The following is a 16,024-nucleotide window of genomic DNA, read 5'->3' as shown; positions in this document are numbered from 1 at the left end:
AGTGTCCTCACAACATCTGTGGGGCCCTAAATGAGGTCACCTGTCCCATCCCCCTGTCCCTCGGAGCAGCAAAATGGGCAATGAACAAACCACTCTGATCTTTTCATTCCCACAGTTTCCTTGAGAAGCTGCTGCCCAGGCTGTGACCTCTCTAACAGACACATCTCCCCTGTAGTAAAACAGCCAGATAATCCCAAGGATTTAAAAATACAAACAAACAGAGGAGTACTTCCCAAATCACAAAGGGCCCCAAACAGCCACCCCTAGGCACACCCTCGCTGACTCACAGGAGTTTACACCACAAAACAATGCTCACAGAAAGCTTCTGTGTTCTCCAGCACTGCTCCTCTGCCTCTTCAAGTTCTGCTTCCACTGGAGGCCTGGGCATCAAAAACCTCCTAATAAAGAACAGTCTGAGGTGAGCTCTTCCTGCCAGCCTCCAAAAATCACCAATAGTACACAATACTCCTTTAATAAAAAAGTCACCAGCAGTTAGCTTGAAACTAAAACAGCTGCAGCATTTAAAACATCTACTGCAAATGCAAACTACTTCGGAACATCATAATTAGTAAATGGCAAATATTAGGAGTTATGGGAAAAGGGATCGTTAAACCAGACTTTAATAGCCCAGCATCTCTTCCATTCCACGTGAAAACCCAGTCAGCACACACTTGCAGCATTAAACCCACATTAAGAAACAAACTGCTTCATTTCTGGAGTTGTAAAAACAAAGGTTAAATATCTGCTTCAGCACAAACCCTGTAATTTTTCCCCAGCAACTGTATTGTTTTGCTTTGCACAGCTAATAATACCTGCCCTGCTTTGCACCCACTCATCTCCTGAGCGAGGCTCACACTGGAATCACCAAACCAGAACAAACCTCAGGGACTGCATTTGCCACTTCTGGAAGTACCTCTCCTTTTAGTTATACTTCATGTACATAAAGTAGTGAGCTGAAAAGACACTTCTTTTGTGGCAAGCCCTTCCTCCACTATTTGTAACAAAATAAGTAGCTGCACACATTCAAATATTCCTGAAGCAACCCAGAGATGCCCCAGGACTGCTGCTCCTTGGACACCCTGCCCCATCCCATGCCCCATCCCTCAATTCCAAAGGTCCCCCCATCTCAGCCTCCTCACCCACCCCCTTCTCTGCTCCCATGATTTCTCAGCCCCATTTTTTTTTTTTTTTTTGAGCTGTCAGTTCAACCACTCCACTCATTTTCCCTTTACAGCCACTTTTGTCCCTCCATGAGGACAATATTGCCTGTTCTTGGTACATGGAACAGGGAATGGTCCCAGTCCAGAGGCTGCCAGAGCTCCAGGAGCCCCAGGGATGCCCAGGGTAGGATTGTTGGGTGTCTGTGCAGGGCCAGGATGATCCTTGAGGATCCCTTCCAGCTCAGGACATTCTGTGATTCTTCTCACACATCCTTCCCAGAAACATGTGGACCAGTTTGATGTCATTAAAGACAAACATGATCTTGAAAATATCCAACCACCTCAGTCGAACTGGAAAAATTATAAACAAATTAAAGCAGTTTGTCATGCTGGAAAATCTGGGCAGCCTCAGAATAAAATGATACCAGAGATGTCTCCACCCAGGTCTGTAGCTTTGGAGTAAATAGGGATATCCAAATCAAATTTCTTTGGAATTTCTGGAATTGGAGCTGGGTGTTTCTGGATATGCAGAGCTGGACATTCAAGGGAATTCCAGGATTTTCCAAATAGCTGCACAAAGAGCATAAATTATGCTGAAGGCTTCCAATGTGATGTCTAAGTTTTATTCCTTCCTGTTCTCTGTCCCCACTACAGCCTGGCTGGCAGCCCTAATTTGCAAGGTCTGGTGCTGCTCTCAGATCAAACAGACAGCATCAGTAGGAAGGAAAATTCGTGGATGGGACACAGCATTAATTAGTATTTGGAAGTTGAGCAAGTCACTAGGAAAAGACTGATAAAAGTGTAAAATCCCATTTTACTATCTAGCCCCTTTCATGTCTGTCAGAACAGGGATTAAACTCCCCCAGAAAGTCAGTATTGATTCAGTGCTGGATCCAAAGGCAAATCAAGTCAATATGACCTGACCCCACAACTCCTCCCATGTCAGACACTGCAAAAGACAGGAACTACCTCCAGACACTCCTGACAGGAGATTTGAGGGTGTCTGCCCCTCCATAAATCACCTGCATGATGCACCTCACTCACTCTCCCCTCTAACAGCTCTGAGCAAACAGCCCCACATGTGAACCACTCCTCTTCGTGCCAGAGAGAGCAACCCCCTAATCCACAGGGTAAATAAATCATTTATTTCTTCTGAGACTGAAGGTTTCTTCCTGACTTCCACCTGAGGGGTCTGAAAACCAGACTGGCAGGGTCCACCCTGTCACTTCATCCAAAGAGCCCCTGTCTTACCAGCAGTGCCTGCTCCTCCAAACTGGAATTCTGGCTTCCCCAGCTTCCCACAGCCAGGGCCCCTCTGTGTGTCCCTTTAATAATTGGTTCATTAATTGTTGGGGTGTCCTGTGCAGGGCCATGGGCTGGGCTGGATGATCCCTGTGGGCCCCTTCCAGCTCAGGATATTCTATGACTCTTTTATTTCCATTTTCTAACTTATCTTCCCTTCACCGTAATCATCATGCAATTAATAAAGATTTAAACCAAGAGGAATTTGAAATCCAAAAGTGACAAGGAATTAACACAACTTTAGGTCTAATTCTACCTCCCCCCAATCATTCTGCATGATTTGTATTAAGTGGTTTGGGAACAGCCTGTTTCTCACTGGTTTATAGCACCAAGTATTAGGGACAGGAACCAGTCAGGACCATGGGGCAAGGTCACAGCCCAAGGGAGGGGGAATCACTTCATCCAGGCTCCAGCCCAGCCCTTGGAATGGGTGCCCAGGAACTGCCCCTGCCCAGGAGGCACAACTCCTGCCCTGGGCAGTGCCCAGCCCTGAACAGGCTGCCCAGGGAGGGGCTGGAGTCTCCCTCAGCAGGGATACTGCAGAGCCCTGTGCACACAATGCTGTGCCCTGTGCTCTGGGATGGCCCTGCCTGAGCAGGGAGGTGGCACCAGGGACCCTCTGGGCCCCCTTCCAGCCTGAGCCACTCTGTGGGATTCCCTAACGAGGAAGAAGCACACCCAGCATCTCTCCTGCCTCACTTTTGCTGTTCCCACCTCTTTGATGCCAGTTCCAAGTATCTTCAAATAGCCAAAACTTGTCTGCAAGGTTTTCTTTGTTCTCATATCATTCCCCACATAAAAATCTCATCTCTTCCTGTCCTTGAGACATCCCTTCAGTACTACATAAGGAAACATAAATCCCTAACTTACATATTTTTTCTAATATTATTCTGTGTGACTGGTGGAGCATCACTCAAAACATCAAAGTTAAAAGCGAGCCCCAAGCCTTTCCTGCTGGATCCTGCTGCCCTCAGTGGTGACACCAGTCCCTCCTGATGACAAGAGCAACAACTTCCAGCAAACTGAAATCCCACATTTTGGTGTTTGGGCTACACTTAGGCACAACGTGGTTTACACCAGGATAATGGTTATTACTGTTATTGTCTTGTCAGTGCAAAGAGGAAATACTGCAATAAAATCCAGCAGAACAGGGGGTTTACGTTCCCTGCTATTTAAAGCATTCAGTGTTCCAGCCCACCTCTCTGAAGGCAGCAAATACTAAAAACACACAAAGGTCAACAAAAATTTAAAATCCAATAATGAAATATAAGCAAGCTTTAAAATTCACTAAATGGCTTTTCACTTTTTTATTCTCCTCCTCTACTTTGTGTTTGTAAAGTGTGATCAAGCAACTGCTTTGGAAGAATTAGCAGTAATTTGGTGCAAACGTGAGTGTCCTCATGATTTCATTTAAAGTGTAATATAGGCAAAGACCCAGAAAGAGATTCTAATTGTTATTTAAAAATTAACCTTCTCACTTTACCTTTATGCTCTGAGAACAGGCACAACTGAGGCAGGCCATTACCCTGCCCAAAATACTGCATAAGCTAATGAAGATTAAAACTAAGGTTAAGTAAATTCTGACAACCAGCAGGTAAGAAACCTTGCATGGCTCTCTGAGGCTCTGCAGCTCAAGGAAACACCCAGAATAACTCAGCTGGGGCTCTGCTGGTGTCTATTAATCCACTGCTGATTTCTCTCTTGTAATGGCTTTCTGCTTTCTGTGTCAGCACTTAGACACAAAGGAACAGCAATCTGTTCCTTCAGGGCCCACCAGCACAGAAAGACCCTGCTGTTCCATCGAGGAGACAGGAGCAAAGGAACTCCTGTATCCCTTCTGGGTGCTGGGGAATGCAGGCAGAGGGATCAAGGATGCTCAGAGGCAGCACGTGGCAGAGCCCAGCTCCTCCCCTTCCAGAGCCACCGAGGTGCTGGGGACACTCACCCCTCAAACCAGGGGAAGTGACACAAGACAAAGGCCTTTAAACTGACAAAGGGCAGGGTTACATGGGATATTGGGAAGGGATTCTTCAGGTTACCCAGAGCAGCTGGGGCTGCCCCTGGATCCCTGGCAGTGCCCAAGGCCAGGCTGGACGGGACTTGGAGCCGCCTGGGACAGTGGAAGGTGTCCCTGCCATGGCAGGGGTGGAACAGGATGGGCTTTAAGGTCCCTTCCAACCCAAACCAGTCTGTGATTCTAAGTCATTTCCACTTGCACATCCTTGACCAAGGATTCCCCTTCCCTCCTTCCTTCCTGATCATCCCATGCTGAGACATCACACCAGTGGTTTTACTGCTCTGGAATTAAATCCCCTGTGCACCACAGCACTCCAACTGTGAGGGAAGATGTGCTGACTGACTGTGTGTGACACGGCTCCAGAGCTCCAGAGATCTCTCATCTTCCCTGTCAGCAGGAAGAATGGTGCTCCTGCACAGCAGCCTGGGTCACAGAGCCCAGGGAGATCCCTTTTTTTAACAAATCCATTAAAGCAGAGTTCTCAGATTACTCCCACAGTAGAGAGCTGGTGATGCTGTCAGTGTTTCCTGTTCCAAGGCAGAACAAGTGCTGGGACATGGCAGACAGCCCTTGGCATGGCTCTCTGGGGTATCAGGGATCAGAGTGACTCCCAGGGAGGAATCCCTGGGAGGGCAGGATCACAGAACTGGGATTCATTACACAGCAAACGCCGAGTATCAGATTTTAAAAAGGGAAACACAAACTGTGATTTTTTATCCAACTCACCGGGAATTTTCTTCCTTTTTCAGGCAACTGCACCCCCCCAAGGACCCAAGCAGCAGAGCCCTGAGCTGCACCCAGAGCAGGCTGTGATGGCTCAGCACAGCCCTCTCCTCACAGTTTTACGTCTCATTGCATCATTCCTGCATTATTTTTAGATAACCGTCAGGGGATGTCAGAATGTGGGTCGATAGCTATTAGATTTATAGGCAGAAATAGCAAGGCTTGTAGCTATAAGGTGTAAAGCATTCAACAATTTCTAGAACAAATCTGACCATGGGGACTGGGGGCTGGAAAATACAGTTGTTTGTACTCCCAGAACTGTTTAGGAAAAATAATCTCTGTGCTGCTCTGATACATTTCTGAGTTGAATCACTGCTGTTGACTCACAGGAGGGTCAATACTCTGAGTATTCAGCTTGAACAGCCCTTTGCAGACTTTGATAAGGACATCTTACCAAAAATAAGCCTCCCTTTTAAATGTAATCTATCAGCATGCAGAATGCCCTCAGCTACACCCCATAGCTCAGGCATGTCTGAGGAGCTGGGAAGTGGCAGCCTGCCAGCAACATCTGGAGCAGATGTTCCATTTTAGGCAAAGATTAGTGGCATGAATCACAAAATTAGTAAAACCTCCTTGGTTACCTGAGCAGGCTCTTTTCCCTTTGCTGTTGTCAACAGGTGGGTTTCTCACAGGCTTTATTTTCTGATCAGCAACACTCGTGCTCTCTGCCAGGAGAGGATAAGGAGGGAGAATGGCCTGGAATGGACCAGAAGATTCCCCAAAATCCAGGCACGTGGACAGCACATGCCTGAAGCCAACTTCATCCATCACTCCTGCTTGGTCAAGAGGGGAGATCTCCAATACTGCGAGCACAGGACTGCTCCTCAGCAATTCCTGCTGCCATCCCAAAGGGCTTGGGGTAGCCAGGATGCTTTGGGAGCCCAGCAGAGAGTACACCATGGGCAGAGTCCTGCCCTCTGGAGTGGCAGCTGGAAGCCTCCAGGCACTGAAACATCTCTACATGCCCATTCTTCTCCAAATAAATCCAACTCCAAGTGTCTCTCCCTGGAGACACAACAGGACACTTCTGATCCAGACTGAGACTCACAAGCAGGACTATTATTCACATAATTACAGCACCTTCCTGGGTGTTTTGTATCCCTGGGGAGATATTTCTCACAGCTGCACAACTAAATAGGCAGTGTAAATCTAACGTACCTTTGTGAATTCTACCAGCCAGGGAAGGTTGTTTCTCCATTCAGGGAGGCCTGAATTAATATGCAAAACTTAAACACCACTGTTGTCACTGTATTCTGGTCACTGCTGTTGCATCCCATGAATCCTGCGTTGTCTCTGCACGACAAGTGTGTTACTGGCTTATTACTCATTCATTGTCAATGTCAGGGAATATTTGGATCATGATGCCAAACAACCATCAAACCCCCAAATTATCTATCAGCTCCTTGTCAGATGGGTGGCAAACTAAATGTCACATTAATGTCTGAGCTTCCAGATGCTTCCAAATGTCTCTCTTAAGCTTCACCTTTTAACTCTATTATTTCTCTAAGTACTTCCTTTATTCATTCCTTGATCAGTATCAAACCAAATTCTCAGGAACCTGCTAAGAATAATTTACAGGCAGCAGCTCTCGGGTGCCTTGAGCCTGTGCAGACCGCTCTCCTGCTGTGAGAAAGTTTAGGCTGAGAACTTCTAAAAGCAGGTACTGAATGCGTAATTTTCATTATTCCTAATAAAGAATATGGAAACAAAATCTGTTTGGTGTTGGATTTTCTGGGACCCCTGTCGCTGGAAGGAAGGAATGATGAATCTGACTCCATGTTCTTAGAAGGCTGATTTATTTTTTTTTAATCTATATTATATTAAAGAATACTATACTAAACTATACTAAAGAATAGAGAAAGGATACAGACAGGAGGCTAAAATATACTAATGAAAAGTCGTGACTCTTTCTCCAGAGTCCGACACAGCCTGACCCCTGACTGGCCAATAAGTAAAAACAATTCACATAAAACCAATGAAACAATCGCCTGTTGGATAAACAATCTCCAAACCACATTCTAAAGCAGCAAAACACAGGAAAAGCAAATGAGATAATTATTGTTTTCATTTTTCTCTGAGGCTTCTCAGCTTCCCAGAAGAAAATCCTGGGCAAAGAGATTTTTCAGAAAATATGACAGTGACAGTTTGGTATATCCTAAATGTTAAAGTGGCAATTTTCATCAAGTTGTATAATATGTAAAGGCCATCCTACATAATACAGTTATTTTCTACTTCAGAAACATCCTGGCAGTGGGACAGACAGGGAAGCAGCATCCCAGCTGCTGTGTGACATCCATCAGTCAGCACAGCAGCTACATCCCCATCATGTTATCCCTTATCTCCACATCATCATTTCTTACATCAAAGGATTTCACCCACCAAAGCTCTGCTCGTATAGAGAACTATTTTAGCTCAATAACATCATTAAAGTTTGGGCCCTTCTGCCCACAAACAGCTTCTCCTTCCTCTCAGTTATTTACACTTAGTTATTTGTCTTAATCAGGGAATTTCTTAGCATTTAAGTTAATATATTACCTACCTGTTAAAACCTTAATATTACCAGTCTGTGGGTGTAGTGCTATTACATTCGCCTAAATGCTGATAAAACCACTTTTAGTCTGCCTTATTTACATATATAATTTCTATACTCAGTGGTTAGCTGAGTTTGTAATGTGTTTGGAGGATGATAAGTGTTAGAGCAGATAAGCATTATCTTATCCTTATGGGAAGCAAATCCACGTATCTCCAAAGTGTTTTAAGTTAATTAAGTGCCACTTTACAAGGATAGCAACACCGTGCTGGGGGCTGTGGTTCAGTGTCGGCCTCCATGTCCATATGCAACCCTCCCAAAGTTAATTTCCTAATTGGATAAGCAGATGAGAGCACAGCCAGAACACAGGAGGCTGCTGGCATGCACCTGGCCATACCTCAGCATGTTCACATTATTCCATGTGCTAAAGCACAGATGCAGGCTGCTTTAAAAAATGAACACAGGCTTATTTCACCCCCAAGGAATGTAAAGTTCCTTTTCAACAGTAACATTTGGTAGATGCAGCAGTTTAATCTGTGCATTTCTTTAGCACAGGGGAAGAAGCCCTCTCTGTTTGCCCCTTTTTTGGCCAGCTTCACTTCAGCATTCCTTCATCACTGCTCTCTCTTTTACAACAATTTGCAAATAGCTTTAAGCCTCCCTGATCTTATACATCAAGTTGGACAGGGCTTGGAGCACGCTGGGATAGTGGAAGGTATCCCTGCCCGTGGCAGAGGGCTGGAACTGGATAGTATTTAGGGTGCCTTCCAACCCAAACCATTCTGTGATTCTATGACCTATTGAGAGACCACAAAATAAAATTTAACAGAAGAGCTCTGGATGAGTCAGCCATGCCCTTCTTTGTCTTACCAGAATTTAGCTTGAAGTTCAGACTTTGGTACTGTTTTTCCACACTGCCAGGTAGATGCCACATCACTCCTGTCACAAAGGCTTCTGGACAGCCAAGCCCTTACTGGAGTCAGCTGCTGCTGTGAATCCACCCCTATCCACCAGAATCCAAAGCACAGAGAGGGAGTTTCCAGCCTTCACACTGCTTGGAGGCTTTACTGCAAGAGCCAGACCTCAGCTGGACACAGGGGCTGGAAGGTTCCTCGGGTCCCCAGTGAACAGCACAGGTGACCTGCTCACACCTTTTCCAGATGCTCAGACAGGGCAGGTACAGGGGATGGCTGAACCCAGGGTTTATTGAGAGCTCTCTCAATAAACCTGCAATCTCAATCTCTCCATCTCCTGCAATCCCTGTTTTCCAACAGCAGCACCATTTTCTGGCCCATCCCACTGAGATGGTCTCACAGTACCCATGGACACAAACACCACCTTTCCTCAAGCCATGTCACCTACCCTCCAGCCACTGGGATGTTCAAAGCTTGCACCACCTTTGTTGTCTCTGGGTCCTACAAATGCCCAATTTCTCAGATTCCTCATAGTCATCAATGGGTTCCTACATTAACCCCAGAGGAATGGGATGAACTAATGGGATGACTTTGCCCAGTACTTCCCAGGAAGCAACACATGGTTCCTGAAAATTCAGCATGGTTCCATGCTGAATGCTCCCTTCTGAGTCTGCTTCCTTCACCTCCTCACCTGGTCACACAGCACAGAAACCCTCTCTTTGTAAACACAAACTGAAAAGTTCATTTGTGCAAATCTCCATAAAGTTGGAAATAAGCTGCAGCACAATTTGTACTCATGTAAATGTCAGCACATATAAAATCAGGCTTGGATCAAAAAGACAAGTTGTATTTAACACCCAGAGTAAAATATACACATTCCTTTCTGACCTTCATTAACTTTCTCTGGACATCTGCTGGACAAGAGAAATTAAAAATCCTCTGAACTCCCAGATCAGTGCCTAGACATACAAAGCCCTCCATTCCAAAGGGCACCCTCAGACCTCTGTGTGTGGGAGCCATCAGTCAGACAAGCAAAGAGCAAACCCCACACAACCTGTGCAACAAGTTCAAGAGCAATCAAGTTTTAGAAAGAGCAAAGAATGTACAGATTGAGCCACCTTTGGGACAGCTCTTCTTGCCCAGAGAGGAGTAAGAGGGAGCCTGGTGTTATTTCCAGAACAGCATGGCAGAGAAGCATCATTCAGACAGAAGGATTATGTCAAATCCCTCCTTTCCCAGAGCCAAAGCAGTGATGTTTACCTTGTTTTTATGGCCAACCTTTACAGAGATAAATAAAAACACACACATTAAACATGAGGGCTGCTGTACCACCGAGAGCTGTTATTTCCAATATGCTTTACACTACATGACTCACAAACCAAACTCACAGCAATGCTATGATCAGATTGGTGATTGCTCATTTTATCTGTACAGAATGGAGCTTTTGAAGATATTCAGGTTTTTAAAGATGGCTTCAACTTCCCTGAAATCCAGCCAAATCCTATAATGCAGGAGAAAGCCATAGCTGGCTGCACACAGAGTGGGTTGTAGCTTCTCTCTTTGGCCAAACACTTCCCAATGCTCTGTGAGGTGCAGGCTCTAAACTTGCAGCCCTATATACAATATTTTTGTCTTAGGTTGAAATATTTAGCTGGGGGTGTGTGTTCTGTCACCCTCTGTCAGAGCTGGGGCAGTTCTCTGCTGTTCCTGGGGCAGGTTTCTTTATCTCTCCCACAGCCCATCCTCCCTCCAGGAGATCTCTGCTGTCCATGGCCACTGAGTGTCCCTGCAGGGCTGATCAAATCCCACCATCCCATGGGGAGATGCTCTGCCCAGGGGAGGAGCCAAGCATTCCTACCTGGATCCAATCTGCCCTGGGAACAGCCCAGCAGCCTTTGCCCACTGCATTCCCAGAGGAGCAGCTTTCTGCTGCCCTGCATTCCCAGAGGGAGAGCAGGCCCACCTCCAGCAGCCCTGGAGCTGCAGAGGAAAACTCCCCCCTTGTGCAGGATCCCTGCTCCAGCAGAGCCACAGCTGGCACTGCAGGAGGGCTGAGCCCCCCTGGGATGGGACTGTGCCACCACCCTGAGCCCCCCTGGGATGGGACTGTGCCACCACCCTGAGCCCCCCTGGGATGGGACTGTGCCACCACCCTGAGCCCCCCTGGGATGGGACTGTGCCACCACCCTGAGCCCCCCTGGGATGGGACTGTGCCACCACCCTGAGCCCCCCTGGGAAGGGACTGTGCCACCACCCTGACACACAAGGGTCAGGGCATGGTCTGACTCTGGCAGTGGTTTTTTTTGTTGTTTGTACTATTACATTTGTATTTTTAGTTTCCCTAATAAAGAACTGTTGTTCCTACTCCCATATCTTTGCCTGAGAGCCCCTTAATCTCAATTTATAATAATTCAGAGGGAGGGGGTTTACATTTTCCATTTCAAGTGAGGGCCCTGCCTTCCTTAGCAGACACCTGTCTTTCAAACCAAAACAACTTTATTCCATGATTTTGTAGCTGCTAAACCACAGGTCAGATTTCAAGTGAAACATGACCTTTGAGCATCAAAAGAGAGTTCTCATCCCTCTGTGTGTCGTTGTGCAGGGAGCTTGGCCCAGAGCTGAAGTGGAGTTTGTGAGGCACCAGCACAAAACTGCCCACACAAAAATCAAAGAGAAGTAGTGTGTTCCTATTTATACACTTCCAGCAGTCAGGAGATTTTAGGTGTTCCTCAGGTGCCCAGGATGAACACTTATCCAGGCACAGAAAATTCCTGGTGGGAAAGCCAATCCAGCTGCTCCTCATCCTCAGCCCCAGGGGCTGTCCCAGTGCCCCTGACTGTTTCCTTTCAGTGCTGCTGGGTGGGGATGGCCCCCCCACATCTTGCTGTAAACCCCAGCCCTGCTGAAGCACAGCCCACAGACACCCCTCAGAGCACTGAGCTTCTCTCAAAACCACACGTACCAAATATACACTTGACCCAAAGTTACATAAGCACTGTGCCAGAGCTATTTTTTAGCCAGACTGATCAGCGCTGCTATAAATCACCCCAGGATGCAGAGGCCAGACAAGATGTCACATTTATGTGCTCAGCTTTCTGCCTGCCCTGAGAAAACGTTTGTGATATGCCAACATATCTATTCCCTCTCTGCCTCCCCTGGTGTGTAGGTGCGTGACTGCTGCTCAGCACTGAGCAGGCTCCAGACAGCGCTGCCCGTGCCCACAGCAGCCCGGGGACAGCACTGAGCCGTCCCTGCCCCTGCAGCTCCTGCCACCAGCCCAAGCCACCACCAGGGCAGGGCAGAGTGGGCAGTCCCAGGTTAACCTCCAGAGAAGGGCAGTGAGGGATCACCCCAGCTCACCCTGTGTCTGCAGGGATGGCAGACTGCTGCATGATCACTTGTCCTATCCTAGTTCAACATCCTGGAATAAGGGCTCTTATCCTGAGCTGCAGTTATTGCCCAAAAACCTGCCTAAATCCTCCTGGAAACTTCTGCCCTAGCAGGATCCAGGAGCAGGCAATTTCACAGTTTGATTGCAAATAACATTCAACTTCCAACCTTATTCCTCATTATTCTCACGCTTCTCCTTTGTTTATCACTCACCAGTGCCGCTTCAGCATCTCACGGTGCCAGGCACAGGCAGGACAGGTTTGTCATGCAAGTGTATACAGTAGGAATGTCAGTAACACTTTCCTCCTCAGCTGCTCCAGAGCTGTCCCCAAAGCCACTGCCCGAGCCAAGTGCTCCGGGAAAGCCACGCTGCATCCCTGCACCTGCCTCTCCTCCTGGGTGCACAGTGACACCAGCTAGAGCTCAGGCTCAGCACCGAGACACAGCACACAGCAGCTCCTGGTTCAGCACAGCACAGAATGGGGCATGAGCTCCATATTCCAAACCCTGAGAGGGAATCACACTGACACTGCCAGAAACACCAACTCTGCTCATTCCAACACACAGAAACTTGCAGGGATTAAAGCTACGGAGATTGGAAGAAATAAGCAAGACCCTTGATTGAAATTACACCCCCAGTTGTGAATCTGTGGGGAACAACTTTAAAAAAATCTGCTTCCACGGTGAGTGTTTTAATTAGATACCTCACCTAGATTTCTTACATCTTTACAATGTGTTTCTCTATCCTGCACTGCATCTTTAAAACTCCCTTTCTATGTCTCTGAACTACAGAACCTGGTGAGATTTTAATAGAAATCCCTTTTCTGTGCTATAAAGAGAAGCATTACTTGAGATTTTAATTAGCAGTTGTCAGTGCTGAGCCATAGGAAATACTGGATAGTTTGCTTAACTTCTTAGAGAAAGTGCCTTTTCCTTTCTGACCTTCTGCACTCAAATGATGCAACACAGTTGAGCCATTTGAAAACTCCACACTTGAGCCATTTGAAAACTCCTTTTCCAAGCCCAGCTCTGCGGGAGTAAAAGCCATTCCCTCGATCAATACACCCTGCGCTGCTCCAACCCGTGCTCACCCGCCGCACACCCGGCTCGTTTGATGCAGAAATCGTGCCGCTGTCATTTTCTGACCGCCCCTATAAATCTGAAAGGCAGCATTCTGTTATTACTATTTCCTTCTATCCTGTGCAAGGTACCCCGAGCTTTAGACACACACGAAACTTAGAAATCAGATGCTAAATCGATTCAGTCTGTTGAGACTCCGTTTGCACAACAACAGAGGGGAGAGCAGGGGTCCGTCATGCAAACTTCAGGCAAGGCGGGCACCTGCTCCAAGCCTCCATTCACCATCACCGACCCTACCCCGAAGGCATTAGAGAGCAGGAGAATTGTTCCTACCATTCAGCTGCCTGTAGACTATGTCTTCTAGGAGCGAGAGCCTCTTCAGCACTGCATCCTGGATGGAGCTGATGCCGTGGGCTGTCAAGTTGGCCACTTCTGCCCTGGGATGGATGTCATGGTAGGAGTCGCCGCTCTTGGTCGTGATGGGTCTGCACTTGGCCAGGAAGAGGACGAAGCCAGCCACGGCGATCAGGTTTAACACCAGCAGGACTTTGACTCTCCTCAAAGAAGCCATCAAACTTCCCGAGGGGCCCCGCCAGCCGCCGCGCTGCCGGCAGGGTTATGGGAGCGGGCCGGCGGCCGCCCGCCGCTGCGCGCACATCGCGGGGAGCGCGCCCCGGCCGGCTGGGCTGGCCGCACGATCGCGGCGGCGAGCGGAGCGGGAGGGCTGGCGAGCAGCGGCACCGCGAGCCCGGGCGCGGCGAGCCCGCTCGGGACTATGACCCCGCAGAGGAGGCGCGGCCGGGGCCGCCCGCCCCGCTCCGCCCGCCGCGCTGCCGCCGCCGCCGCCGCAACTTCATGCCCCGCGCAGGGCGGCCGCGCCGGGGCTGCGAAGCGGCCGCGGGGCCGAGGAGCCCTGCGGCAGCGCCGGCATCAGCGCCGGCATCGACGCCCGGCCCCCGCCCGCCTCCCGCCTCCGCCGGCCCGCGGGGGGAGCGGGGCCGCTGCTGCGCGGCGCGGGCCGAGCCGGCGCCCCCTGCGCGGGCGGAGCGGGGCCGGGGGCGGGCGGGGGCGCGGGGCGCCCGCCCCTCACGGCGCCCGGGGAGGGGGAGGCACGGCGGCCGCGGCGGAGCCCCCGCCCCGCGCAGGGCCGGCGGCTGCGGCAGAGCCCCCGCGCAGCGTCGGCGCCTGCGGAGAGCGGCCCGGCCCCCCCACAGCCCGGCATGGCGGCCCGGGGGCTGAGGAGGGGCCGAGCGGGCGGCGCGGCCGCGAATCGCCCGCGGCCGGGAATCGCCCGCCCCTGGCCATGCGGGATGGGGAGCGCCGCGGCCGGCGGGGATGGGGAGCGCGGAGTGCTGGGTGCCCGGGCCGTGAGGGGGATGCGGGGTGCGGGCTGCCAGGGCCGTGTGGGAATGGGGAGCGCTGGGTGCCGGGGTCGTGACGGGATGGGGAGCGCTGGGTGCCGGGGCCGTGTGGTGGGTGCCGGCCCTGTGCGGGGATGGGGAGCTCTGGGTGCCGGCCCTGTGCGGGGATGGGGAGCGCTGGGTGCCGGGGCCGTGAGGGGATGGGGAGCCCTGGGTGCCGGGGCCGTGAAGGGATGGGGAACTCTCGGTGCCGGCCCTGTGCGGGAATGGGGAGCGCTGGGTGCCGGGGCCGTGAGGGGATGGGGAGCCCTGGGTGCCGGCCCTGTGCGGGGATGGCGAGTGCGGGGCTGGAGCGGGCGGAGATGGGGCCGGTCGCGGTAGCGCGCTCGGGCCGCTCGGTGTCACAGAAAGTTTGAGCCCCGGGACAGTGCGTGGTCCTGTCCTGGATTCTGTTCCTCGCTTTCCCGGATGGAAGCTTTGTCGTCTCCCTCGGAACGCTGTCTTTCCCTGCCCCGGCACGGAATGACAAAGGAAGCATCCTGCTTCCCCAGGCTCCTCCATGCCGGAGCGAGGGAATGACTTCAGAGCTGTCACGGCTGTCGTTAGCAAGGATCGCCTGTACCTCAAACCCTGACATGAGGTAAAGTGGTAAACATCATAAACTACAGTTCACATCCAACGTTTTAATGCCAAAATGCTGAATCTTCTCATAGGGCACAGCCACTACTGAACAACCCCAGTAACCCTGTTTTTCAAGCTTTATCCATGTACCACAGTTAACCCTGTTTTTCATAAAGATGGCACCAACAGGCATCAGAAATTCAAACTACCTTGAGCCATTGTATCTACAAGGCAACTTTTCAAAAGGTAAGAATAACCCCTCTCATCTTCAAGCCATAATTAAAACAAAAAAAAAAAATACAAACAACAAAAAAATCAATGTCATGGAAACAAACCTAAAATTGCCTTGGAGGATTTGGAGTTTTAATTCAGTCCTAGCTGCACATGAAGTCTTTATGGCTTGTATGTTCAGACCCAGGATCCTGCTACAAACTTGGAGCAGAGACAGGCACATAACTCAGTCAGACCCTAAAATACTGTGGTCAGCCCATCATCCACACTCACGCTCATTATAAGAGGGTGAAAATGTGAATGATTTGTGTGACATAGAGCTAGAAATACCTCACAAATTACTGAAAACCAGCTTTTGGCAGGTGCTGAGGGGGAAGCTGGTTTGGGGGTTCTATAGGGGTGTTTTGGCACACAATAAACAGAAGGTTTGTTTCCAAAGCTGACAACTGAGATTTTTCTTCTCTATAAATAAAAACACTTTTTATTAAACAAATAAACACACACCACCCCAACTTGGCAGAGTAGTTTACCAAAAAGGGAAACCACATGGCTTTAACTGTCAGGAGCAGAAATATTTGTGCAAACAGAAAAATACCTGCTGCTTATTCTGAAGCAGTCTGGGATAAAGAATCTTT

The 16,024-nt window shown here is 49.5% G+C and overlaps 1 protein-coding gene across 2 annotated transcripts in view; it reads right to left on the bottom strand.

Annotated features, from left to right (window-relative positions):
- GALNT17 (polypeptide N-acetylgalactosaminyltransferase 17) overlaps nt 1-13,799 on the bottom strand; it is a 230,751-nt gene extending 216,952 nt beyond the window's left edge. For both annotated transcript variants that reach the window (XM_030232442.2, XM_050981903.1), the window contains exon 1: nt 13,510-13,799. In XM_030232442.2, coding sequence (XP_030088302.2) covers nt 13,510-13,747 — 238 coding nt within the window. In that variant the 5' untranslated portion in view covers nt 13,748-13,799. The remainder of the gene's footprint in view (nt 1-13,509) is intronic.
- Between the last annotated feature and the right edge of the window lie 2,225 nt (nt 13,800-16,024).

Source organism: Serinus canaria, chromosome 19 (assembly GCF_022539315.1).
Source record: "Serinus canaria isolate serCan28SL12 chromosome 19, serCan2020, whole genome shotgun sequence".
Lineage (NCBI taxonomy): Eukaryota > Metazoa > Chordata > Aves > Passeriformes > Fringillidae > Serinus > Serinus canaria.
This window is presented reverse-complemented; position numbering and strand designations above follow the sequence as displayed.